The sequence below is a fragment of the Chrysemys picta genome, chromosome 5 (genome assembly GCF_011386835.1).
Source record: "Chrysemys picta bellii isolate R12L10 chromosome 5, ASM1138683v2, whole genome shotgun sequence".
Classification (NCBI taxonomy): Eukaryota; Metazoa; Chordata; order Testudines; family Emydidae; genus Chrysemys; species Chrysemys picta.
The window spans coordinates 46,055,333-46,082,732 of NC_088795.1; the positions used below are offsets into that span (position 1 = coordinate 46,055,333).

At 41.5% G+C, this 27,400-nt stretch overlaps 2 protein-coding genes across 10 annotated transcripts in view; one reads left to right on the plus strand and one right to left on the minus strand.

The window, feature by feature from the left end:
• Positions 1–22,603, minus strand: MFSD8 (major facilitator superfamily domain containing 8). 3 transcript variants are annotated; one of them, XM_005282764.4, is made up of 13 exons: positions 22,422–22,597; positions 18,093–18,225; positions 16,396–16,487; positions 15,464–15,507; positions 13,750–13,990; positions 13,332–13,445; positions 12,002–12,146; positions 9,293–9,351; positions 7,224–7,332; positions 5,325–5,459; positions 4,564–4,667; positions 4,218–4,477; positions 1–1,631 (listed from the first exon to the last, which is right to left on the minus strand). In XM_005282764.4, the coding sequence occupies exons 3-13, from the start codon at positions 16,424–16,426 to the stop codon at positions 1,425–1,427; spliced, it is 1,449 nt and encodes a 482-aa protein (XP_005282821.1). In that variant the 5' UTR covers positions 16,427–16,487; positions 18,093–18,225; positions 22,422–22,597; the 3' UTR covers positions 1–1,424. The 3 variants fall into 3 exon arrangements, with proteins under 3 accessions (XP_005282821.1, XP_005282820.2, XP_065453756.1); XM_005282763.4 differs by lacking the exon at positions 18,093–18,225 and having other exon boundaries at positions 22,422–22,603; XM_065597684.1 differs by lacking the exons at positions 18,093–18,225; positions 22,422–22,597 and adding an exon at positions 16,835–17,061.
• A 69-nt stretch (positions 22,604–22,672) lies between these two features.
• ABHD18 (abhydrolase domain containing 18) overlaps positions 22,673–27,400 on the plus strand; it is a 41,465-nt gene continuing 36,737 nt past the window's right edge. For 3 of the 7 annotated variants that reach the window (XM_065597690.1, XM_065597688.1, XM_065597689.1), the window contains exon 1: positions 23,052–23,192. Coding sequence is in view for 2 of the 7 variants with exons in the window: in XM_065597686.1 (XP_065453758.1) it covers positions 22,694–22,787 (94 nt within the window). In the remaining 5 variants the exon portion in view is untranslated. Of the gene's footprint in view, positions 22,788–22,870; positions 23,007–23,051; positions 23,193–27,400 lie in introns of those variants that run through there. The other 4 variants (XM_065597686.1, XM_065597685.1, XM_065597687.1 and 1 more) reach the window with 4 other exon arrangements.

Genomic DNA, 27,400 nt, shown 5'->3' on the forward strand with positions numbered 1-27,400 from the left:
TTGCATGAGGTAATTTTATTAACCCATAACACAAACACAAAGTGACTTAACTGATTACTATTATAGTAAAATATTTAATCATGTTGCTCTTTGAAAGCTATAACTTACTCTTGGCTTTAATCAGAAAGGTGGGTCATTAGTTTGTTGTGGCCCTCTAAACACAGGTTCTCTATCACCATTTCAAAACTCTTCCCTCAAGAGAATTCTTAACATTAATTGGTTATTTTATTAGCGAGTTTGTGCTGGAATGCTTAAAGTATCCTATTCTGTAGTACAGAAACTTCTTTGAGAGCAAGCTCCTTTCCTATTTTAAATGCTCTTGATTCTGCAGAGGGAATGGAAATTTTATGACCTCCCTTCAGTCAGCATTTAAAGTAACTTTATTTCACTAGTCTGTGTTCTAACCTTGGCTTATAGATACTCAATTACAAATGTAATGCTAAAATCAGCGTACAGTTAGACATACTGAAGAGCAGCCATGGCTCTAATTTCAGCTACAGAGGGATACTTCTTTGTTTGAAATACAGTTTAGAATGCATAATTCTTATCCATTAGTGAATCTGATTTGATGTCTTGTCATAACTTATTATGTGATTGTGTAATTATATAAATCACATTCTTGAACTTTTATGCATTAAATTATGATCTGCAAATAACTCATTTTAGACTGGGATTTTCCAGGAAACTAAGAGTTAGATACCCAAAACCCATTAAAATTCAATCGGAGTTGGACACCAAATTCAAAGATGTTCCTGTGAAAATCCCAGCCTGAGTGTTTATATTTCAGTTTAAATCACTCAAAGCTGTTGGAATATTTTGAATAGTTGCCACCCATATCTATTTCACAATAAATTACGGGTGTCTTGTTAGAATAAAATGTTTATTTTTCCTATTCGCTGTTGGTTAATTCATTGAAACAATCTGCACTTCAGAAAACAAACAAACATTCACTTATTTGATTAAAAGAGGTAGGTGTTTTGATTCAAAGTGCACATGGTTCAGTCAACCTTGTAGTTACAAGAAGCTTTAATAATCCTGATTCATAGAATCAAGGCAGCATTTTTTTTCTTTTTAAAAAGGGTGTGCTTACAATATGGCCACTATACTCCTACAACTAGGGCCTACGGTTGCCATTTCGTTTAACACAAAGGTCTGACACTTTTGGAAACTACGAACTCCAGCATGCACTACCCTAGCGCTGTATTGTGATCAAACATAGCTTTCCTACTTTTGCTATCAAGGAAGAATGCAATCTTAGCATAATTTCATTAATCAAGATGTAGCGGTGATTAGGCTATGCATACTTCACAGGCTCCACTGCTCAGTTACAAGTACAGCTCTATAGGCCTGTATTGAGGCACCCTTGTTTAAAAACAAGACAATTACATATGTCTGATTTTCGTTTTACATAGCTAAAAATAAATCTACCCTTGCATCATTCCATATCTGACTGAAAATGCAGTAAGTCTCTTGTACACTGCTTCCAGGAGTAAGAGAGAGAATACAATTATTCCACAGATTAAGCTGAATGCCCAACGAGGTCCCAAGTGAGTATATATTTGGCTCACAAACACTGGGCCCAGTATACGTGCTCCACTTCCAGAGGCAGTTAACCAGCCCATGTAGACACCCTGAAAAGGATCAAAGAACTGTGGTTAAGTAACAGAAAAAAAATTGATTTCATTTTCTTCGGTTACTCTAATTACAATAGAAAATGTATATAAGATATCAGGAAAAGACACTGCTCATTTTTCTGGACTGTTGGTCTATGAACATTACTTGGTTTTTTTTAAGCAATAAAAGATAAGCAGTCATAATCAGATGCCTAGAGAGATATACAGTAAAAAGACAAGTTCCTGTGGAAAGATCTATTTTATAACAAGATGCAACAGATGGATGAGAAAAAACAAGAGAAGGTGGAGATAAAGGAAACAAGTTACTTATATTAAGCAGTGATCTCAGCTTACCACCTGATTAGCCATTGTAAGCTACTAGTGCTTTACAGGCATTGTGGCAGAAATGAAGCTAAAGGAGGGAACTGAATAAATTGCAGTTATCTAAATCTACCCCTTTTGATAGCATGGACATATATTCACGTTCATATTTATTCTTTATATCGCTTCACTGATGTGAATAATGTTCCCCAGCACTAATGATTAACATCTAATTTAGATTAACAATGTCATACTCCAAAATAATCATGAAAATTACAGGAAAGTCTTGGGATCGATAGATTGAAGTTCTCGCCTTATAGTGTAATATTTTTTTCTTTTTCATGAAGGGACTTGTATTAAACTTTAAAAACAGTTAAGATCACTGGAGACTTCTCTATTGTTGCAGAATACCTTTGTTGTTGGCAAAAGCAGCAAATTTAACCAATTCTTCCTACAGCTACGGCTGCAGAAGTGAAAAGTAGCCACCTCCCTCAGTGTTAAGGAAAATATCCAAATAGTTATTATTGCAATGTACTGCCATAGTGCAATTAAAACAATCAGATTTTTAAAAAAATTAGATGTCCTGAATGCAAGACAACTCTGACTACCAATCCTGGGCAGTAAAAATGAACTGAGGTGGGTCTGGGGCGACTCTGCCCTTTAAGCCACCATGCAGCAGCATTGGACTGTTCAGGGTACACGTCGCCCCGACAGGTACTGCTCCGGGAAAAATCTGACTCTGGTGCACAGGGCACGTACACACTTGAAGTGGAATGGACATGTGCAATCACTCGAAGAAGACCAAAAACATCAAACCTGCCAAACTCAATTGTCTTATTAAAAACTCAATTAAAAACACAACTATCATTCTGTCTCCTATCCTTCCTCCCATTCCTAGACAAAACTGATGAATACCATGTGGCACCTGGTGACTTCACAATTTTCAGACCAGGATATTTAAAATTAATCTTTCAAGTGGAAGCACAAGTGTAGAAAGCCAATTGCTACTTTTGTATCTTTGCTAGTGTTTTGAAGTGGCCCAACTGCATGAAGGAAGCCTAATAAGTCTGACTTCACATACCTGTACCTTTGGAAGCTAGACCCAATGTGTTAATTACATGTGTGTGGAGACAGAAAAAAACCCAATATTCTATATCTAGCTCTCCATAATGCTATTTTCTATGCCTTAAAAGCAAATGAAGCTTTAGTTCCATTAGTAAAATATGTTTGATATACTGAAGTAAATAACATACATTTAGGAACACAAAAAGGAAGGTCCTATTTACGGGATGTGGCACTATATCGTGGAAACCAGTAATTCTGTATAGATCTTAGGTGCCATGGCGGATAACTGCTAAACATGAGCTCATAGTCTGATGCTGTGGCTAAAGTGAGCTTACAAGATTCTCAGATGCATAACCAATACAGCATTTGCAATACCACTACAGGAATAATGTATCCAATTCTGGTATCCACATTTCAAAAAAGGACATTGAAAAATTGAAGAGGGCTCAGAGGAGAGCCACAAGAATTATTAGAGGACAGGAAACCCTGGCTTACAGTAAAAGATTTAAGAAATTTGATTTATTTAGCTAAACAAAGAGACAGTTAAGAGGTGACTTGTTCACAGTTTATAAATACCTACATGGGGAGAAGATTTCTGACCATGGAAGGCTCTTTAATCTAGCAGACAAAGGCATAACAAGATCTAATGTCTGGAAGCTGAAACTAGATAAATACAGCGCAGTTTTTTTTAACAGTGAAGATAATTAATCACAGGAACAGCTTATCTAGGGAGCTGTTGGATTGTCCATCACTTACTACTACTATAATCTTAGGATCCCTAGCCATGGACATGGATCTCACTGTGCCAGATGTACAAACAAGACTGATGCTATTTTTAAAAAAATATGCTCTAGTTCAACCACAAGATAAGGGTCTGGTGCAGGAATTATTGGGTGAAGTTCAGCATCCTGGGATATGCAAGTTAGATTAACTGATCATTCTGGTCCATGAATCAAACAATTTTCTTTCCCAACTTTTCTTTAAAAAAAAGTTACTTGCAGCAGATGTTTTAAATGGATATATTGTGTGTCGATAAAGAGCATTCAAATGTAAAAAAATGCACATTCATTGTTTTCAAATGTCTAACAAACAAGAGGATTCATCCCATAACCAACAAAACAGTTTTGATCAAAAGACAAATGGAACAAACTATGCCATCAAGTATACATGTTACAGTAATAGCAAAATCTGAACAAATTCCCTAGTTTTCATTCTTACCTGAGGTTTTGGTCCTAGAATTTTTGAGTATAAAGTATAGGACATGACATTACAGACTGGATAGCCCAATCCTATCAGTATATCAGAGGTTATATACTGGGCCAAGTGGATCAATGGAGTGTACAGGCACCAGGGCTGCACAACAGAGCATCCTGTTGGCTCTACTGTGTGATTGGATGGTAGTTGTGTTGTTTGGAGCTTCCAGAAAGGTGTAAACATTTCACTGAAGATGATTCTGGGAACGGAATTATTCTTTATATCTGTGAAATTAAGCAAGGGATCCCATTTTAAAAAAATATGTTAATGAAATGCTTAGACTACAGTTTAGCGTTATTTATAATTATACCTTCCCACTGGATATTTGGTAATTGTTTTCCCCAAGGTAACAAGATAAAGAATCCAACCAAGATAATCAGTAGGCCTCCATAGAGTATAGCACGCTCACCAGTCCTGTTGAATAATGAAAACTATAACTAAATAATACATATTCATGACCAAATGTATCTAAAAATAATCTACTATACACAAATACAAATCCTGTACAACTTATTCAGATGACTAGTTGCAATGACTTAAGTAGAACTATTTGGTTGAAAGAATTTGGCATAATTACTTTAGTCTAGAGAAGAGAAGACCGAGGGGAGACATAAGTTTTCAAATATGTAAAAGGTTTTTCTAAAAAGGACAGTGATAAATTGGTCTTCATATCCACCAGGAGCAGGACACAAAGTAACCTGCTCAGTTTGCTGCAAGGGAGATTTAGGTTAGATATGAGGAAAAACTTTTAAACTATAAGGATAGTTAAGCACTGGAACAAGTTATCTAGGGATGTTGTGGAATCCCAGTTCTTTGAGGTGTTTATGAACAAGTTAGACAAACACCTATCAGGGATGGTCTAGGTATACTTAATCCTACCACAGGGCAGGGGGCTAGAATAGTGATCTCTAGAGGTCTCCTTGTAGCCCCTACATTTCTATCATTTGCTAAAATAAGATGAGCAGAATTTGATTCAGATAATGAAGACCTGACCTAAAGTTCCCCAGATAAACATTTTCCTGTCTGTTTACATTAAGATAAACAAGAGCAAAAACCTGATGAGTGACTTACTGTTTAGAAACTACTTTAACCACCATGAAGACAATGACTGATTCAATGCCAATTGCACCAAGGATAATTCCATTATAAAAAACTGCTTCTTTCCTGGTCCAGGAATACATATCCATTGTCAATGGAGTAGCTATGCTAGGCAGTAAAAAATAGGAGAGACATTAATAAAACCTGTACAAAGGTTATCCCAGAAGAGCATCATCCATATATTTATTCTCTATAGTATCAGATATGGTCATACAGAAGCCTTCCCTCCTGACAAACAGACAAGAACATGTACGCTGTTTATAACATCATTTTGTGATGCATCACTTACAACAAATCCTCTGGGCTTGACTTTCCATTCCATTATACCAATTCTACACTGATGTAACATGAATTATTTCAATGGATTCATGATGGTGTACAATTAATACAATGGAAAGGAAAAATCTGGTCCTTTGCATGTAAAAGATAAATATATAAGACTGAATAGTAACTTATTTAATTTATGGTGTTCAAGGTTTAGCTATACAGCTGTAATTACTGTTAATGGGATATGTGCATTTGTTTCCTTTCACAAAGCACAGAAAATTTGGCCATTATGTTGTAGTCACCGGCCCCTTTGCCACTGGGGTAAAACAAACGTTCACTTACTAAAATCCCTCCATTCATTTCTTCTCCTTCCCTTCCCTCTATTCCACCAAATGATCTTCAATCTAACAAGAAAGGCTGGACACTATTGCCATCAAAATTATGCTTTGCAATTCTGTTTCCATATAGTACTCCCAGACTTTGCCAGTGAAAAAAGCAAACTTAAGATCCATCAGAGTTCTATTGCATGCAGCCACATATGTTCATTAAAAAAATAAAATAAAAAAAAAAAATCACTCAGACGTAATCTACCATTGTATACAGGAAAAACTGCTACACTTTGTCAAACTGAAGTCTGAACGGAGATGTTTTGTAAATATCAAATACATTTTTATAAGACATACTCAGTAGGGAACAAAAACTTCAAATATGTGATATTATAGCTCAAAATTCTGCACACAAGCTTATCCCTTCAAAATTATGTCAGTTTACCCATTTTAATGTACAAGAGTCACCCTAAACAGATACAACACGGAGTCTGGTGGCACTTTAAAGACTAACAGATTTATTTGGGCATAAGCTTTTGTGGGTAAAAACCTCACTTCTTCAGATGTACATTACATTTTCTTATTTTCCCTCATTCATCTATGAAATCCCCCTATTATTATTGTTAAGCACTGACTTGTCCTTTTTCAAGTTTAGGTTTATACACTGCAGTCACATCTCAACATAGCTAGATTCTTTAATCCTAAAGGATACCAAAGTACTGTGCAAACTGCACCTATATATAAGAATCGCTTCAACCACTATTGAAACAAGTCTGAAGTGGAATGTCCTAGCCATTTACAAATGCACTACAGGGCTACACAATTTTTAGGACAGGAGATAAAGGACAATGTATCCAACTGAAAATATTATTTCCCTTGCAGAGATTTGGTAGATAGAATTAAATTACCTCTATTGAAATCTGATGTGACATTGGGGTTTACAACTCGTGTGAGGAGCACAATGAAATCTTCAATAGCCACAAATGTTCAGCAATTTGGGTTTACATTTCATTCAAAAGTTTAAATATAACTGTTCCTTATATAAAAGTACTACATAATGATACTCTGTTAAATTGATGTGCCACACTAAATGGAAAATATCATACAACTCAATTTTAATTATGGCTTGTTTTTGATGAGGTGGGATAATGCTTACTTATATTTGCGAAACATTCAGTTAGGTAATGAGTGCAACAGAAAAGCCTATGAGCACTTTATGTCTTCAAAGAACTTTACAAACATTAATTAATGAGTAACAGGAGAAAACTGGTAGACTTACGTTTCAAAGACAGCAAAAACAAACAAAATGACAAAAAAAAGAATGTTGGTTGCTACAACAGCAACCTGGTCAATGTTGCCTTGGGCATCCTGATCCACATAATCACTTTCTGTAAAGAAACATAAGAATGAACTAAATTGCAAAATTAAGAAGTTTTACAATTCAATTAATGAGCTCTAATGTTACTCTGCGGCTACAGGTATTAATAATATTATGCATAATGTACAATTGTGACAGAATGCAGGATGCAAACAGGAGAGCCTGCACTCTGATCATTCAGTTATTACTTAGTTCCTCTTCAGGAAGCTGATGGGGGTAATTAGTCAATCACGCTGGCTGGTTGAATGGTATAAGGAGCCAATTACCCCATCAGCCCAAGGCTGATAAAGAGACAGGAACGAAATGCCAGGAGAGGAGAGGGAGGAACAGGGCTAGCTGAGCCTAGCCACACAGAGGTGGGAGACCTCCATTCCCCTCAGGCGCTGGTGAGAGGGCCAAAAGCTAGGTTAACATTGTAAATACATTGTTGCACAGGGACTCTTGTGAAAAGGATAGAGGGAACTAAAAATAAAAGGACACTGTGATGACACAACCATGGGAAGCTGTGCAGTTTCTGCAGGAAGAAGGCAAGAGAGGAGCCACACTCCATGACATGAATCTTTCTGGGTTTGGGTATAGACATATTTTGGGAGTAAATTATTTTATTTATTTTTTAAAAGAAGGATTTACATTTCAATTCCCCTAGACTTACATTAAAAAAATTGACTCTGGCTAAGAGTGAGCATGATTTGAATGATGGTGGAAAGAGTATTCACCATTTCCAAGAAAATATGTAAATTACTATTGATTTCTCCTTATGTGTGAGGGACAAACATTAAGTAATCCTGGAAAATATTGAAGATCACACTAAATAGAGAATCTGTTTCTTAATCAGCTTCTCTGTAGCTCTATATCCCACAGATGAATTCCCAAGCAACAAAGGGCCCCAGCAACATCCTCCACAATAAATTTTCAACATGGCAGAAATGGTAAATTTCAAAGATTTTTGTTTAAATTTGATAAAAACTGATTTTCAGATTGTTTGCAATGATCTGTTATAACTTAATATAGAAAACTATAATACACCTCTACCCCGACATAACGTGACCCAATATAACACAAATGTTGGATATAACACGGTAAAGCAGCGCTCCGGGGGAGCGGGGCTGCGTGCTCCGGCGGATCAAAGCAAGTTCAATATAACGCGGTTTCACCTATAATGCAGTAAGATTTTTTGGCTCCCGAGGACAGCGTTATATCGGGGTAGAAGTGTATATGGCACTGAAATAGTTAGATTACCAATATAATGTTTCCTTTTAAAAGGGGGTTTATGATTAGCTGTAATTTTTCCTAAGACAGTATAAACCCCATCCAAGTGAATGGGATGTGCACACCATTTTAAAAAATTGAACTTTGCATAACAGGATACACAAATGCTGTATGGTACCTATTGTAGGGTAGGTAGGAGCAGCACCTTGTGCAGCAAGGACTGTTTGTGAATTGGTTACCAATGTAACATATATATATTACCTCTAATTTAAACCTAGACTTGTGTAACATAGATTTTAATAGGACTCTGTAAATTATGGATCATACACAGTAAAACTGCACAATATCACACAAAATTATGTATACAAATGGTGGCTGGTTATAGCTGATAAGAGTATCATTATGTGATCAGTTGGAACAACCAGTTCAATCTCCATGTCAATTTAATCGTTGGTCTCCACTGAAATTGTCAGAATGTGACAAATTTAGAAGGAACTGTAGTGATCATTAGCTCATCCCACATATACTATCACCAAAACGTCTCGATGGTAGTAACTGTTTCATTACCAACTTGGGCCAGATTTCAATCAATCTGGAGACAGACAGTTCTATATCCCATTACTAATTCTGAGTTGTTCAATCCACCACCCTCTGTAATATTTGTAAATTAAGGGTTGACTAATAAAAAAACCACTTTATATACAATATGATAGTAAATTAAAGTATCACAGAATGTGTCAGTTTTCAAAGAAAAATATTACCTTCTGCTTCAAAATTGATGCTTTTGCACGGTCTTCCCATGTCATCCACTTGATGTTCTCTAAAGATTGAAAATTGTTCTCATTAGCACAGTTACCCAATTAATTTCTTTTGTACCCAGCCACAGTTACATTTCTAATATTAAATAATTGGTACCATCTTGTATCTTAACCAGTCTTCACACTTTTAAACACTATGTGCATACCTTAAGATTTCACTGTAATCAATACCAGTCTGGATACCACCTAAGCCCATTTATAGATGATCCTCTATGAAGTTAATGTGGCACTCATTTTTTTGTCTCATCTATTCAAGATGTATTTAAAAACAGAATCTGAAAGTATAAAGCCACCAAATTAAAAAACAAACAAAAAAAAAAAACTAGCAAAATTTGGATTTAAGGCCCCAATTCAGGAAAGCATCCCTATTCATGAATTTTTTTTAAGTGTGTGCTTAACTGCTTTCATGAATCAGGGCCTGAGACTGGCCCAACATATCTGAGTCTGCATTGCTGTGCCTTGGTACTGTAGAACATAGGATCCTTTCTCAGGGGTGCACAATACAGTAATTTCAGATATTGGTTCTGTTCAGCTAAAATTCTGCGTGGCTTTCTATGATGGGAATGGCTCTACAAATTCACATATATTGGCTGTGAAATGGGATAACCTACTCAAGTTAGCACATATGCAGCAAAATGGTAACATACAAAATAAAGTGAGCTCTGCAGCATGGAGGTAGAGACACATAGGAATGTAAATGAGTTTCCTGCATGCCGCATATCAATAACTCCATATGCTGAGTCCAATCCTCTCCCTCTGCTGTGGCTACCCAAGCTACTGAAAAGTCTTATAACACTAAGCCTGGAATAACTCTCCAGCACAACAACATGTGGTGAGGACCAACTATCCATACATATCTGGAAGAAGAAGGGAGCAGGGAACCTTCTGATTCCATTGGAGTTGCTACTCTGCTGAATGCACCCTAATCTCAAATATTCAGGTGGTACAGACCACCTGAACAGAAAACTACAGGAGGCCTCCCTCTCGATCAGCTGTATCTTCAGAATGAGGGGTAAGTAATCTTTAGGGCCCATGGAATCTCTTCATGTCTCTTGCTGGGCTTTTTTCCAGAAATGATAGCCACAAAGATATGCTTTAGGTTACATGGCCCTTTTACATTTATTCCCCGAGTAAAAGCTAAGCAAAGATTCCAAAAAGCAGTTACAGCATGGGACTAGGGATTTTCCTAGGGTTACCATATTTTAGCAAGCAAAAAAGAGGACGGGAGGAGCCCCGCCCTAGCCCCCCCCACTCACTCCCCTCAGAACCCCTAACCCTCCCCCCGCTCCTTGTCCCCTGACTGCCCCCTCCTGGGACCCCTGCTCCTAACTGTCCTCCAGAACCCCACCCCCTACCTAAGCCTCCCTGTTCCTTGTCCCCTAACTGCCCCCTCCTAAGACCCCCCCTAACTGCCCCCCAGGACCCTACCCCCTACCTGTACCCTGACTGCCCAAAACCTTATCCACACCCCCACCCCCAGAAAGCCCCCCCCCCGACTCCTCCCCCCCGTCTCTTGACTGCCCCCTCCAAAACCTCCCTGCCCCTTCTCCGACCCCCTGGCCCCCTTGTTGTTGGCCTTCGCCTAACGTCTCTGTGAGCTTGCTCAGGAAGGACCTGAGTCGTTCGTCCCGTCCTGGCACGCAGGGCAGCAGCGGGGGAGGAGCTCCAGACTGCTGGAGGCGAATGCAGGGAGGGAGGGAGAGAGAGAGGGAGTGAGCTCTGCTGCAGGGGAGAGGAGGGGGAAGTGGAGGAGGGGCTCTCTCTGGCTGTCGGAGCCCCATGTAAGTGGCACCATCCGGCCGGCTGCCCTGTTAGCCGCGCGTGCTCTGCATGGGGGGGGAAGTCCGGACATTTACAAATTCCCCCCGGACGCTATTTTTAGCTCAAAAAGCCGGACATGTCCGGGGGAATCCGGATGAATGGTAACCCTAGATTTTCCTGAATTGGGGCCCTAGTGAAGAACTCCGCCTACTTCAGAAGCTTCACAAGCCAAATTGCTATACAGGGCAATGAGACTGGATGGACTTCAACTCCATCTCTGGAAAGGGGTAAGTTTTGCTGGAAACATGACAAATACACATCTCAATTATTCATTCACTGTCAAAGTGTGCAGAACACCATGCAATACATAAAAATAAAGACAGTCTCTGCCCCAAAGAGTTTATAATCTAGGAGACAGACAGAAAGATAGCAAAGTCTTTCCAGGTCGGCAGCTATGGAGGTTAATATGAACTGGGCAGAGCCCTATATGCGTTTCAAATTCTATATACTAGGTATATCAGGGCTGAATTACTGACACTAGCGTCCATAACATTTTGCTTTTATTGGTTTGTATCTCAGCCATACATCACTAAGCTTTGTTTACTAAAAAGTGAGGATGCATGAGTCACAGAAGCTAGCCACTTTGAATAATACAAGGCTTTACATTTTTAATGTAAGTGCTCAAGATGTAAACATTATTATTCTAGTTCTTTAAAACAGTGGTCATATTATCGCTATGTTCTTTTGAAAATTCTATCCTTTACTCTTATAATTTCAGTGAATTTTATTTTGATAAGTAGCCAAAGATAATTTTCAACAGAAGTGGAAGTATCCATAACAAACTATCCACAATATTCAAACAAGGAAATGTTTTAGTTTCTATTTAATTACCTGAATATAGCAAAGATTAGAATAATATTAATAACTCCTAGGAAAGCTCCCAGTAGAACTGGTGCTGTGAACATGTTCACCTGGAGATCAATGATTTCCCATGTCACTCCTTTTTCTCCAATCAGAGAGAAGCAAGTCTGAAAAACTTAAGATAAAAAAATTACCTCAGGAAATTCAAACATTAAAATTATTAATGCATTATCTTTGGGGAATCCAGTGCACAGTCATCTGATGGACACCAATGGGATCCTAACTATCTGGAAATACATGCAGCTTGTAGAACATGCAATCCCCAGAAAGCCATATGAATATACTCAACAAACAGCAGTGTGACACTAAGAACAAGTCAGTCAGCTGCACAAGGCCAAGAAAGGAAAATTATCTAGCTCCACACCTACCATCTACTTGTGATTCTCTGTAGTTGAACTGGATGTGCTAACTCCATCTACCCATCTATAGGAATGTCCTAGCATGGGATGGGGGTATCCCTTCTGCTAGGTCCAACAGAAGGGAAACAGACTCCAAAAAAATTAAACACTAAACAGGTGATGAGTGGGAGCAAGAGTGTGTGAATATATGTAAGAGCTCCTCCCCTGCCTAGCCTATGATCATCAGGAACTTGGCTGAGTGCCTATCAAAATGGAGAATGGGAAGGAAGAATGCACCCTGTATGCGAGTCATTTAGGGAGACTGCCTCTCTGGTTGTGTAGCCTCTTTAATGCTACTTCCAGGGTTGATTGATAGCCAGCCCCCCACAGAAAACTCTCACCCCCTGAGATATAAGGAGATATACTAAACATGCTCAACAGCCATAATTTCCTATGGTAATTGGGCAAGGTGGAGTCTTTAGCTACTTGCGGAATGAGGTCAGGCTTGCACAGGCACTCAATGCCAAACTCTCATCACCCTAAATAAGGTACAGCTAGTTTGCAGAGTCTTTATGGGCCAGTAGCTGCTGAAGCATTGTGGAGATGACTTTTTTTGTTTGTTTGTTTCATTTTCTGAACACCATCAACTAGTTAGCAATGGAAGTAACAGTCCAAACCTACTTTGTTAATCCAGTCATACCTGGTAAATTGCCACCAAAATTACAGTGAACAGAACTGTACTCATAAACAATTAGACTTTTTTGGAGGTAATATCTGCATAATGAATAAACCACAGCAGAATGTTAATGTATTCAGTTTAATATTATGACAAAACATGCTCATTTTTGTGCACACTGCTGCTAAGGAGATTCCCAGCCCCAAACTTAATGTCTGATTTTCTCCTAAATAACAAAAGGAGTGTAATTTGTTTTGGAGGGATGAGGAAATAAGAGATGTTGTACCTGGTCCTAGTATGAATCCTGTTGCTTGACAAGCACTGGTGTTGGCCATGGCGCTAGTTCTTTCTGTAAGAGAAGTGGCACCAGCAATGTATGATCGAACTACTGCTACATTTCCTAAAAAAAGATCAAAATGATACATTTAAATCTCCAGTCACAGTTAGTTCAATTCCCCTCCCCCCCCTTATACACCAAACAAGCAGTTTGCTAATGGTACATGTTTCCCTATTATATGCACAAAAGAAAGTATATAATTTTGCAGGTCTGTACACAGTGTTAGCTAACTACTTGTGTTAATCATTTGGGAAGATATTATTTGCCTAATAAATTATTTTGCTTAACATAACCATAAAGCTTGTCCTCTCTTAAGACACAAAATAAATTCATTCATCTTCAGCAGTTTAAATTCTGCTGCAATTACCTGCTCCAAACCCCACAAGGGCACGAGCAACCAGCATATAGTATTTGTTGTGTGAAGTAGGCAAATGGACATAGGCATAAAGGCAGTTAGCAGCCACAGAAATGGCAGTTGAAACAACAAGTGGTTCTCTTCTTGGTCTGTAATTGGACCATAAACCAAACAGAGGTGAGGCTATCATTTGTCCAAGACTGTATGAAGAAATAATCCATCCCAAGAAACTTGCATCTGCTGTCAGATCAATCTGCAGAAACAAGTAAAGTGATTTTAAAAATTACAGTGTGCTCTTCATCATATCAACAAAAACAATTTTGGAATCAGTCCCCTACAACCTGCAAGATTCTGTGCTATACCTCTAAAGTGCAGAGCTTACAGCGGAGGGTCAGAGGGCACTATGCAGCTTTAAGCCATCTTTGCACCTTCCTGAACCTGAAATGCTCCAGAGGCTAGAGAGACCCGCTGCATAACTTTCACTGAGGGCCTGTCACAGCAGTCTCCCCACACTGCCATCATGATCCTCCCACCCATAGCATGCCCTCTCTGCTGGAGATTATGGGGGGGGGGGTGTCGTCTTTGGAAGGCAGTTGTCCCACAGTTCCTGCACCAGGGGACTTCTACGATGGCCGAAATCAAGCTTTTATGGGTCCCTTTACACCACTCCAGCCCTTTTACATGTTGTAAAGAGACTGGAGCAAGGATGAGGCTCTCCCTCATCAATGCAAAAAAGATTGTAGTATAATAGTCCTTGACACACAGGGATTTTTATCTTCAAAGTTCTGTAGAAATGTTAATTTTTTAAGTCCGGACAACTTGTCCAACATACAAATAAATAGGATTCATGTAGTATGTTTACAGCTTCGTTAAAAGTCCTTTTGGGGAAAACAAATTATCTAAAATATCTACAGTTTTCTACCAATTTACAATACAACTTGAAGCGAAGTAAGATTGGGAAACCTAATGTTTAAGGATTGACAACATGAACCATTATTAATTGGTAAATTAAAGGACAGATTTTATGTGGAGTGTTAAAAATTCTCAGAGGCTAGGAGAGGGAATTTTCAGTCTAGTCATTCACTTCCACTTATTGACTTAGTACAACTGTTTTGGTTTTGTTGTTAGAATTTCTTATAAAGTGTAATGTTTTCTACTGTACACTCTACAAGCAGACCTCATGTCTCTCTGTGTCTGTATAGTGCTTAGCACAATGGGATATGAATGGAACCTACTTCAATAAAGTTAACGAAAAATACCTATCCCCAAATATCCTGATTTTATTCAAATACTATTTAAAACTGCAAGATATTCACGTTTACATCTACATATTGCTTTGGCAGTCTTTTCTAAATAAATACAGTACCGCAAATTTAATTAAAAGTACAAAAAAATCAACATGCTACATGGTAGTGCAAATTACTACCGTGGAAATAAGGATCAATCATTAAAAACAGCAATACAGTATTCCTACGTTAAAGTGTGATTAAAGTGTGAAACAGAAAACTAATTACTGAAAATGTAATAGTTTAAACTATTAGGGGAGTTTAGATAAATAAGTCCCTGGTCCACCAACGAGATCTATTCCTGTATAGAGCTTGTTGAAGGATTGTGCCTTAAACTGTAAAGTCCCTATATACCACAATAAAGCTCTAACAGCGATTTTACGTTCTAATAAAGCAGAAAATAAAATCATCATCAATCATCATTGTTAAAATTTACAAACCTTTTGCAGATATGGCCATACTGACATAATTACAATTGAAAAACCTGTGATGTATTAAAAAAATAAAAACAAGAAAACAGAATTTGAATTACTTTACATTGCTACATGTAATCATTAATCAAGTACTGTAAAATGGATATTATGGGGCTGATTCTTCTGCTTTTTAAAAATACTGTATTCTCAAACTGAAGCTCCACATGGCAACCAAAAGTACAATGGATTAAACAGTAATTGCTTTTCAGTTAGAAGAACTCTTATTTAAAATAAGGGCACCATCCTACGTAGATGTGTAAAAAAGTTTAATGCACTGAACACCTAGAGTGTGATCATGGTCCCACTGAAGTCTATATATAGGTGTTTTCCTCAATCCATATCAGGGAATAGAGCTCTCAAAGAAACAGATTTTCTTGGTATCAAAAAATAATTTTACATTTAGATTTAATACTTTCTTCAATCCTTCATCAATCTAAGTACCATCCTAATATCACACTAACCAACACAAAAGTCAAAAATAAGCCGATACCAGAAATCAATTGAATTCACACTTTAATGAGTTTGGCTCTTGGGGTCAAAGAGAAAACTGTTCTGCAGTTTTGATATATTGGGGAAACAAAAAGTACTGTGATGCCCCAGGAGGAAAAACATCTGCAAGTATATGCATTTTAAAATCCAATATTTGTATTCCAGCATCGCAGAGAAATCCTCATTCTTTAATACTAATGGTTGCTATTTACCCTTCCTTTTAATTCATCAACCCTATTTTCTCTATTCACAAGTAGTCATTGCATTTTTATGATATATATAAAAAATAACTAGTTAGGGAGCAGAAATAGTTTTAATATATAGACTTCTTAGAATTCTCAAATCAAAATAATATATCCATTGTACAAATAGTGTTGAAATTCTGCTGGATGAATATCAAGATTACTTACCTACACTGCTGAGAAACATTGTAAGGTACATAATACGAATGGACCTCCACCTACTCCTATAATGCTGTTGTGTTTCCACAACATCTCCATATCTTGAACAACAATAACAAAAAAAGAAGAAATAATCTCATTTTGTTGTTTAGCTCTTAATGAAGAATTTCTCAGCCTAAAGGACATCGAAAGCATTTTTCATAGGTTACCTCAAATTTTACAAATAGTATATGTATTTTGTAGCTTACACTGTTCATTGAAGAATATTAAAACACACATTGTAAATGAGATTGATTTGTTTCTGACATAAAGCTCATCTTTTGATGAAACACCAGCGTGCACTAAATGGCTTTTCTTTTCTAAAAAGAAATGTTTACCCTATTGTATCATGTTTTATTAATGATTGTTACAATAACAAAGTCACATATAGCTCAGCAATATTATATACCTAATAAATATGTCCTCCAATATTTTCCTCTCTTGGTTGCAGCATTTTGTGGTACGTCTTGCTGAAGTGAAAGACACATCACCTATCACATAGCACATACTTGCTTTTTGGCTCCCACTTCCCTATTAAACTGTGGTAGCACTGAAGAGAAAAATCAGAAGGTGATATGCCTTTCACTCATGCACCACAGGGCCCTAAAATAGCAAAAGGACAAATCTATTGGAGAACTGCACTTTTGCCCAGGCTGTATTGTTCTTTTACAAGTAAATTTAACCTTCATACAATATGCTAAACTGGAATCAGTGAGACTGATTTATGTTTGCTTATGCCTAGCCTCTGAATCCCGCAAGCCATTCGTGTAGGCAAACTCCTTTGTCTCCTCATAGGCATAAGGGTTTATTTGCAACAGATTATAGGACTGGGGCCTAAATCATGACTGCTAAACATTCCCTTTCAGTGTTATGAATTTAAAAGAAAAATAAAATGAAACCCTAACAACTGAAAATGACTACAATCAAAAGCGAACCTGACAAGCCTATTTTCATTATTTCCAGGCTTTGTGAAACGAAAAATGTAAACAAACAACATAACTGGTGAAAAGTTTTTTTTTTTTATCATTCCAAGATAAAAGATCTAAAGTACTGTTATAGTTACATGAGCAAGAAATATTTTTATATGATGTATGCTGATAGTATCTCTTGAGGATCTGTTTATTTTTCAGAGGCAATAACAATTCCAATTTCTTCACAGGATTCTTCTGATTAATTCTATTTGTGAGGGACCATCTCTGTTATAGGTACTTTGACCTGGTCAACATAGTTTTTGTATTAGTATAGCTTCCACTTGGTGAGGGTTTTTTTCCCTCCTCTTTGGGGGGGGGGGGTTTGTTGTTTTTGCAGTACCATTCATGTCTACAGATAAGTCCTTAGAAGATAACTATTAATCACTTCCGAAGACAAGTGCTTATTTAAGCTTCAGCCTTTTGCTGTGAGGGTGGGGAAAGACGCGTGCCACGTACCACCCAGATACTGTGATAAAGCGCTGTATAAAATACCTAGATGAACAACCACAGAGAATGAGGGAGTTATGTGTATTATTTTTTCTAAATATCTCAGTTTCCTTGTTTGATATCCTGCCTGACTGTACAGAGTTAAATCAAAGGAGGCTGGTGAGGAGAAAGCAAAGAGGAAACAAAACTGTGATAGAACTAATTCTTAAAGGAACAATAGCGGACACTTTTAATTAGCAATGCCCATACCTGGCTTCATTGACACTAGCAAGATTTACTTTTCTGAGGCCTGAGCCTAGACTTAAAGGGGACACTAAAACCTTACAGATGTTGGCCTAGGGAAGAAGAGTGATTGAGGTCGTTCTCAGCAGCTGCCCAGATGCTGAAAAAAAACACATAAAAGTAGAGAAAGAATGCATCAAAGTCATCTGCTCCTCCCAACCTAGAGATGGAGGTAACTGGGCTGAATGGAACACTCCAAAGCTTGCAAGGAAACATTAAGGTTTAGATAGGGGAAGTATGCACCCAGGCCTCTATTGTTTTTACTCTTTGCTCTGCATGCTACCTACCTTTGAATGAATAAAACAATGCTTTGTTTTGAAGAAGCTATTTTGAGTCACTTCAATCAGCAGCTGCCACAGGCTCCCGGAGGAAAAGGGCTTACAGGTGCCAAACACATCTGTTCCTCTCATGTTAATGCAGTTGGGAAACAAGTGGGCTACCACCCAAACTGCCAGTCGCAGAGTGGTTGGTTCCACCTTTGAGAAACAGGCAGGAAGCCAAGCCTAAGTTTTAGGCCCTACTCAGACCCAAGCCCACCCAGCCCAACTCTTTCCCCACCAAACTTGAGTCAGCACCACCATCACCTCTCCTGCCCATGGGGTCAGTGTGGTGGTGGCTGTGTGTGCCGGAGGCTGTGCCCCCTGCTCCTACTGTATCTTGCTTGCTGTATGTACTGTGGGATGAGAAACGCTGTGACTCCTTGTCACACTCACTCTGCTGCATACACTGCACAGTGAGGTGGCAGTAGCAGTCAGAGCAGTGCATGCAACTGTGGCTGTGGAGATCCCATAGGCAGGAGGAGGCACGCCAAACTGACCCTGAATGGGTCTGGTTGTTGCAGTTGACCTTACCTGGACCCCACACTTGTAGTCAGGTCCCATCAAATTTAGGTTGGTTTGCAGGGCTCTATTGAGGAGGGCAGACCTAAAAGACTGAAAGGGGTCTAGAGTGCAGCTTGCCCTATAATCATGCCAACAGCTGACAGATTTTTAAAGATGTGCACAGTATTCTTTGGCATCTTCACTGAGACCAAACCATTTTACAGCAGCCACGAGGTGAGTGCAACTTTCACTCATCACCAACGTGGTGAGCTGGAGGCAAAAAAGGAAGGAAAAAAAGGTGATGGGGGCATTCTCCAGTCTCTGCTCATGCAAGTAACCAAAATGAGACACCACCATACAGATGTTGAAAATACAGCTGGGCAGGCTCTGGGAGGTTTACCAGTGGGCTCCACTTTGGTGGTGCTTGAATAGGCCTTTGGTCTCTGAAAGCTCCTTGACCTTGGCTCCTCCCTGACTGGATCAAATAACCCAGTTGTGGTATATCCCCCAAATGCTACCCCTACTGGGATATCGGTCACAGCAAATTGGATCTGTGTGGCTGGCTCATTTCTTCCAGGGAAGGCAAAGTGTAAATCGCTGTCTGTGTGCTGCACTTTATATCACAGTCAGTACCGTGTTTACAATGGCTCCGATGGTGCCAGGCCCACACTTGGAAGGGGCCCACAAAGGGTTAATCCAGCCTGGGCCACAGCCCAGCAATGTGAAGAGTCAGCAACTTCCCAGCACCAGCTGAAACACTCAGCAGCCTGGGGAGCGCAGTGAGCAGGTGCAAAAGGGATTGGCGATGCAGGGTGTGCTGGGAGTTGTAGTTTGCACACCGCTGTGTTCGGCTGGGGCCCTGGGACCTGCGCTGCCAGCTGCACTACTAGTCCCAGTATGCCCTGCACCATGCTACCAGCCACCCAGCTGAAATGGTCGGAGCGGACCAAAAACAAACCCCAAGCAAGGAAATGGTCTGGTGCAGGGAGAGGGTTCCTGGCGCTAATCCCGCTGTGCTCCCCTCCCCCTTGGAGCTCCTAGCTCCCCCCACCCCTGAGTCTCCCCGACTCTCCTGGGGCAGTGGGCAGCCTACTAGTGAATGTGATGCCCGGGGGCTCCTGGGCACTGTCTCGACCCTGCACTTCAGAGTGGGGGTCGGTTGTCTGTGGTCCCTGGGAGCGGGGGGGCGCGGTGACAGTGGGGCTTGTCAGTGCTGGCTGCTGCACTCCCTGCCAGTGGGAATGCCTAGAAACTGCCCCCCTGCACTCGGGGGTGGTGGTGGATGGGGCACGGCACAGCCCAGTTTTGGGGGAAAGGGGCAGTTGTGGGGCAAGTCAGGGTGCAATGGGGGAGCTGGCTGTGACTCCGTGTGGGGATGTAGGAGAAGCAGGGTGTTAAGGTAGAGGTTGGTGTGACAGGGGGCAGATGGAGGGAGGGGAGAGTCTGGGTTGAAGGTGGGGTTTGGCTCAGTGTGTGTGGGGGTAGTAGAAGAGAGTGAGGTGACAGCTCTGGGGTGAAAGTGTGTGTGGGGGTGTGGGCAGTAGCAGGGAGATTGAGGAGAGCCTTTGTTGGGGGTTAGTTGTGTGGGATGGGGACAGTAGGAGGGACGGTGGGGAGAGCCCACATGTGAAGATTGGGTTAGGAGTTTGAGGCTGGACTGTGGTAGCCTTTGAGGTAAAGTGTGTGTTTTCTCTCAGTGGCCCTTTCTCCCTGCAAAAGATGGGCACCAGCAATTTTCCTCCCCACACTCTACCCCAAAGTTTTGTAAACATTATTGTACCAAAGTAGAAAATGCAGTTTTCAAAAAATGTATTTACGAAACATAACTTTGGGAGGAGGAGGAAGGGGTGGGGAGATGCAGGTGCGACACATTGACTGCTACATCCAGGCTTAATATGGTTCCTATTTCTGCTAATTAAGCACTTGTGTTCAGGGCCCCAAGCAGGAGCTGAGTGTTTAAAGAAAAAAGACAAAACTAAAACAACCCCCTCCCACACAAACCAAATTCAATGGTATTCTGGGTACATTGATGTTAGCCCAGTTTGTTCTCTATGGGCTGAGTGGAGGTCTCAGTGTGGCTTCAAATATCTTATTTTGTTATTAAATAAATGTTTTCATTTTCATCCCCATCCTGGCAATAACACATTTACTAACACATTAAATTAACACATTTACTGGTGATGTCACATCCGGCCCACACTTGGAAGGGGCCCATCACAACCACATAGTGATAGGAGCCTACAAATATGTTTGGCGCTGAGCCCACAAAAAATTAATCAAGCCCTGATCACAGTATCTGGGCGGTACCTCACAGCAAAAGGCTGAAGCTTAAATAAGCACTTGCCTCCGAAAGTGATTAATAGATATCTTCTAAGGACTTATCTGTACACATGAATGGTACTGCTTCAGGTATGCTGAGTTACCACTAATACAGAGACTGTGATTCAAAATGCGGCGCACAGAAAGCGATTTACATTTCACCTTCCCTGGGAGAAATGAGCCAGCGGCACAGATACAATTTGCTACGAGGGATATCCCAGTAGGGGTGGTATTTGGGGGATATACCACAACTGGGTTATTTGACGCAGTCAAGAAGAGCCTAGCAGAGCCCATAGGCTTATTCAAGCCCTACCCAGTGGAGCCCGCTAAGCGAGTTACCCTGGCTGCCGACTCAGGGAATCTCTGCCTCCCACGCGCCCCGCGCCTCTGCCCCAGGGCGGCTGCTGGAGCCTGGCTTTCCGCTGCCACTGAGCGACCCGGGCTTGCTGGGCACAATCGGGCTGAACCAGAGCCCCGGGCGAGGGGCTCCACAGCGCTATGCCCAGCCTCTCGCTGGGGCGCCGGCGGCAGTGCCCGGTGCGGGCTCGCATCACGTGCTGGCGGGTCGGGGTCCCCACTTTACAGCGGGCTGCCGGTGTAGCCCCACAAAATGCTCCCCTCCCGTTTTGCTACTGGGAGCGGTTTCTGCCACGCAGCGTAGCAGTTTGGTAAACACTCCCGGTCTGCTTCCTCTGGGGGGGGGGGGGGGGGGGATGGTTGCAAAACGGGAGGGATGGGGTTGTGGTGGAAAACACTCCCGGTCTGCTTCCTCTGGGAGGATGGTTGCAAACGGGAAGGATGGGGTTGTGGTGGAAAACACTCCCGGTCTGCTTCCTCTGGGGGGGATGGTTGCAAAACGGGAGGGATGGGGTTGTGGTGGAAAACACTCCCGGTCTGCTTCCTCTGGGGGGATGGTTGCAAAACGGGAGGGATGGGGTTGTGGTGGAAAACACTCCCGGTCTGCTTCCTCTGGGGGGATGGTTGCAAACGGGAGGGATGGGGTTGTGGTGGAAAACACTCCCGGTCTGCTTCCTCTGGGAGGATGCTCAGTACACCCAAAATAGCAAAACGGGAGCGGAGCATTTTGTGGGGCTACACCGGCGCCGCAGGGTCAGACGGGCCCGGGGGCCTGTAAAGACAGGTGCGGGCGGCCTACCTGCTCTCGTCATCCCCTGCTGAGCTGAGGAGAGGCTCCTGCCCTTCGGCAGCAAGGGCGGCATCGGCAGTGACCACGGCCATGTCTGGTACCCAACACAAGCTCCTATCGCGGCCGCCGGCACCAGGCAGGCGCGGGGAAGGGGGAGGAGCTGGAGCTGGAGCCTCCCCGCCCATGACGTCAGCTGTTGTTGTTCCCGCCGCTGCTGGCCGGCGGTGTCGCTCCAGAGCTGGCTATCCAGAGCCGCCCTCCCGCGCGCCTGACTGTCGCGCATGCGCCCGCGCTCCCTTTCCGTTAATGCTGGCGGTCGGGCTGGCGTCACGTGGGACGGCAGGATGCTAGAGAAAGGCGGGGCGCCAGTCACGTGTGAGTTTTGATGGTAGCCGCTAGTTTTCTCTCCGGTCCGCTTCATCAACTGAGCGGCGGAAGGGGCTGGCCGTGTGGCAGTACCGCCCCAGTAGCGACCTTCAGCCCTCCCCGCTTCACACCCCTGAGAGCGGTTGTCCCTTCCCCCATGTGCGGCAGCTCTAGCTGGAGGCGGCGGCAGCAGCAGCAGCAGCAGCGGGGAGCCCCCTGCCCGGCTCAGTGAGTGACCCCGGGAAAGTGTCGGGCGGTGGGAGTCTCTGGCCGGTCTCAGGGCCGGGGGCTCTCCGGCCGCAGGCGGGGACTTGCTGCCCGACGCGCCTCCATGCGGGACCTGGGTCGGGACGGCGTCGCGATCGTTTGGTGCTGGGGACGCGATTCGAAGGAGAAGGGCCGTTTCCGCCTGCGGTCAGTAACTCGTCGCCTCCAGCCTAAGGGCGCGGGAAGCCGGGCTCGCCCCGCCATCCTCTCCCTGCGGGTGCCCGGCCCGCCGCCCTTCCTGCTCCTTGGCAGGAGAGCGCTTGCCCTGCCCTGGCCAGCTGGTGCCCAGTGTCTGCGCTTCCCTCCGGGTCTCCGTATCAGCAGATGCCCAATGGTGCTGAAACAATTTTATAGTGGGGCTCTGAAGGAGGAAACCGTGTATTTGGTTGTTATTACTACTTCAGGCTAGGGGGGTCAGGAGCACCCCGAGTTCCAGCAGCTGGCTATGGCCATGCCCCCACCCTGATGCAGTCGGGACTGCTGTTTTAAGACATGTCCGTGTGTGTCTGTTTATCGATCTTGTCACTGCTCGCTCACCTGCCCCGCTCCAGAAAACCTCTGTAAAACTAATCCAGTCTTATCACCGCTTTGGTTTCATTTCTCCAAACCTGGAGTGGAAGGTAACAGGGCAGTTGATGTTCTCCCCTTGCTCTGTGTAACCCATACCCTAAAACAGTTATTCAGAAAAATATTGTGGCTTCTACTTGTCATCCACTTGTAGATTACAGCTTGTATTGTATCTGGTACAACTACTTGGTTGGTGTTTTCTCTTTATAATTTACTATGTTAAATTTATGCTTCACTTTTGAAAGTGTCTGCTTTTTCTCCAGTTGCTCTGTTTGTTTTTTGTACTTTGAACAAGTAAATGTTAGACTGAACTAGTGATCAACAGATATAAATCAAGACCAACAAGTAAAACAAGAATCCATACATAATATCATCAGGACTACATGATGATGCTGATGAATTATGTAGTACTTTTTGTTGAGGATCTTGATGTGACAGGTTACATCACAGAAACCCCCTGGGGAACTGCCAACTGATGTGCCAAGACTACTTTTGCCCCTGCTTTCCCTGCCAGCTTGGGAATCCAGCACCCTGTCTTGCTGAGCTAGACGGGCCAATCTGCTCCAACACAGACCCAAGGTCTCAACCACGTGCCCCAAAGCTGCAGACTTAACTGAAAGCAACTTACAGAAGTGTTCCTGTCTTTAACACTCAGATGGTCAACTCCCAATGGGGTCCAAACTCCAAATAAATCAATTTTACACTGTATAAAGCTTATACAGGGTAAACTCATAACTTGTTTGCCCTCTATAGCACTGATAAGCACAGCTGTTTGCCCCCCCTCAGGCATTAATATATACTCAGGGTTAATTATTAAGTAAAAAGTGATTTTATTAAATACAGAAAGTAGGATTTAAGTGGTTCCAAGTAATAACAGACAGAACAAAGTGAATTACCAAGTAAAATAAAATAAAACATGCAAATCTAAGTCTAATACAGTAATAAAACTGAATACAGATTAAAATCTCATCCTCACAGATGTTTCAATAAGTTTCTTTCACAAACTGGACACCTTCCTAGTCGGGACACAATCCTTTCCCATGGTACAGCCCTTGGTCCAGCTCAGGTGGTAGCTAGGGGATTTCTCATGATGGCTGCCTCCTTTTCTCTGTTTCACCCACTTATATATCTTTTGCATAAGGCGGGAATCCTTTGTCACTCTGAGTCCCTTTTCTCAATGGAAAAGCACCAGGTTAAAGATGGATTCCAGTTCAGGTGACATGATCACATGTCACTGTAAGACTTCATTACCCACTTGCCAGCACACATGTATACAGGAAGACTCACAAGTAAAACAGAACCATCTACAGACAATTGTCCTGGTTAATGGGAGCCATCAAGATTCCAAACCACCATTAATGGCCCACACTTCGCATAATTACAATAAGCCCTCAAAGTTATATTTTATATTTCTAGTTTCAGATACAAGAGTGATACATTTATACAAATACGATGACCACACGCAGTAGATTATAAGCTTTGTAATGATACCTTACAAGAGACCTTTTGCATGAAGCATATTTTAGTTGCATTATATTCACACTCATCAGCATACTTTCATAAAATCTTAGAGTGCAATGTCACACTTGGTTTCTCCACAAATATTTCAGTTATGCTGAAAATATAGTTCTCAAATTAACAAAAAATAATCCTGGTGGTCTCGCTGTGATCTTTATGCTCCCAAGTCTTGTACTGGAAAAGATAAATGTATCAAGTCACTTCGATATGAAGGAATATTTTTATCATGATCTTGAATGATGGGTATTCTGTGCTAGTGCATTGAAAATAGGTATAATTTCTCAGCCGGATCAGTTTAGTTTGTTGGCAAGAGTTGTCTGACTCTCTGGCACAGAAAATATATTGCCATTATTAATAAGCCTTTATAGTTTACGGTGGAGTTGATCATGTAATTAGGGCTGTGTATAAGTGTATATGGAGAGAGTACACATGTACACTAGCAGAGATGTATAGATAGTATTCAATATATGAATTCAAAGCGATAAAGCCCTTGCTCCATACGAAGGACTCTAACAGTTTTATTAGGGTAAGTTTTAAGTTTCACTGCCTCTTTCCCCTGTCTTTGTTTATGGAATATTACATTTCAGTCATAGTTTTTAAAAATTCTCATAGTTTTGTAGCAGTGCCATTTTTTTTAAACCCTGGCCTACATTTCACCATCCCTCGAAAAAATTGCTTACTTTCTCATTTTTACCATACAACTATAAAATAAATCAATTGGAATATAAATATTGTACTTCTTTTCAGTGTATAGTATATAGAGCAGTATAATCAAGTCATTGTCTGTATGGGCTCGGACTTTTACTTCAGCCCCAAGCCCCAGCAAGTCTATTGCCAGCCCAGGCGATCCCATTAAAATGGGGTCACGAACCACTTTGTCATCCTGACCCACAGTTTACCCACAGCAGAGTAGTGTTGTGCTGCCGGAGACTTCCCTTGCCATGGAGAAAGGCTGGCAGCGGGGTGAGGTTCTTTTAGGGGGGAGGAAGCAGGGGAAGGCTCTAGCAGCTCCCTGCTTTCTTCTCCCTGCTATAATCTTTCACTGACATATGTAGCTGCACACTGCAATGTGGGTGTAGCTTGCTTTTCACTGCAGCATATAGCTACCCTATGTGCCACCGATGCTGGTGTGCAGTGTAGATGTAGCCAAAGTCTGATTTGTAACGCAGGCCGAAACACCTCACCCAGTAATTTCTGCACAAGCCCACAACTTCTGTTTGACCTATAGTGCATATTTTTAGAAAAATATCTACTCCTGAGTTAGACTTCACATGATGGAGAATCCACTACATCTCTAGGCATGTTGTTCCAAATGCTACTTGCCTATTAAAATTTGCAACTAATTTCTAGTATGAGTTTGGCTAACTTTGGCTTCCAGCCACTGGATCTCTTTTTCGCTTTTTCCGCTTGATTATATGAGCCCTATATGATCATAAATCTCTTCCCCATGTAGGTATTTATAGACTATGATCAAATCATCTCTTAACCTTCTCTTTGTTAAAATAAATAGGTTCTTGAGATAAATATAGCTTCTTAAGTATTTCAGTGCAAGTCATGCTTTCCAGGCTCTGAATCATTCTTGTAGCCTTTTCTGAAACCTTTCCAGGGGAGCGGGGCTCTTACTCCATTTTCAGTCCTCTTTATTTCAAATGGTCCTGAGCTGCTGGGCAGTCCTAATGTGAATCAGTGCAGTTGATTGAATATATTGAATTGTCTCATCCTGTGTCCTAGCATCCCTTTTAACATGCTCCAGTTGTCTAGCAATGTGTTTTGGGGTTGATGTAATATCAGCTTATTATCTTAAAATCACTTATACTCATGATCTAATTTCTGTTATCCTGGCCAACCTCAGATCTGTTCAAAGTACATCTCATTTACTGATTGCTAGTAGCTAAACTGAACCAAAAGCCCTTCTGATGAATGAGCTTCTAATTGGTGATATGTAACTAGCGGGACATGACTCCATTTTGGAAACTTTTTTTTTTTAAACTCGATTGAAATCCATATTGCTAGGTGGCCCATTAACAGAAATGGAGTAATAGCTTGTGTAGCTATCAGACTTTTTTTTAATAATTTGTCTGGGAGATGAGCAGAATAGACAGGCAGTAATGCTTAGAGTAGTTCAGAAATCAGGTGAATAAAATGAATAAACAGGGTAACAAAACACATTAGCAAAGGAGGAAAGACAATTGAGATCAGTAAAATATTAACTAGTGAGTCATTAAAGATCAGCACTGAACGGCAGCCAAGAACAGTAGCTAGAACCAAAG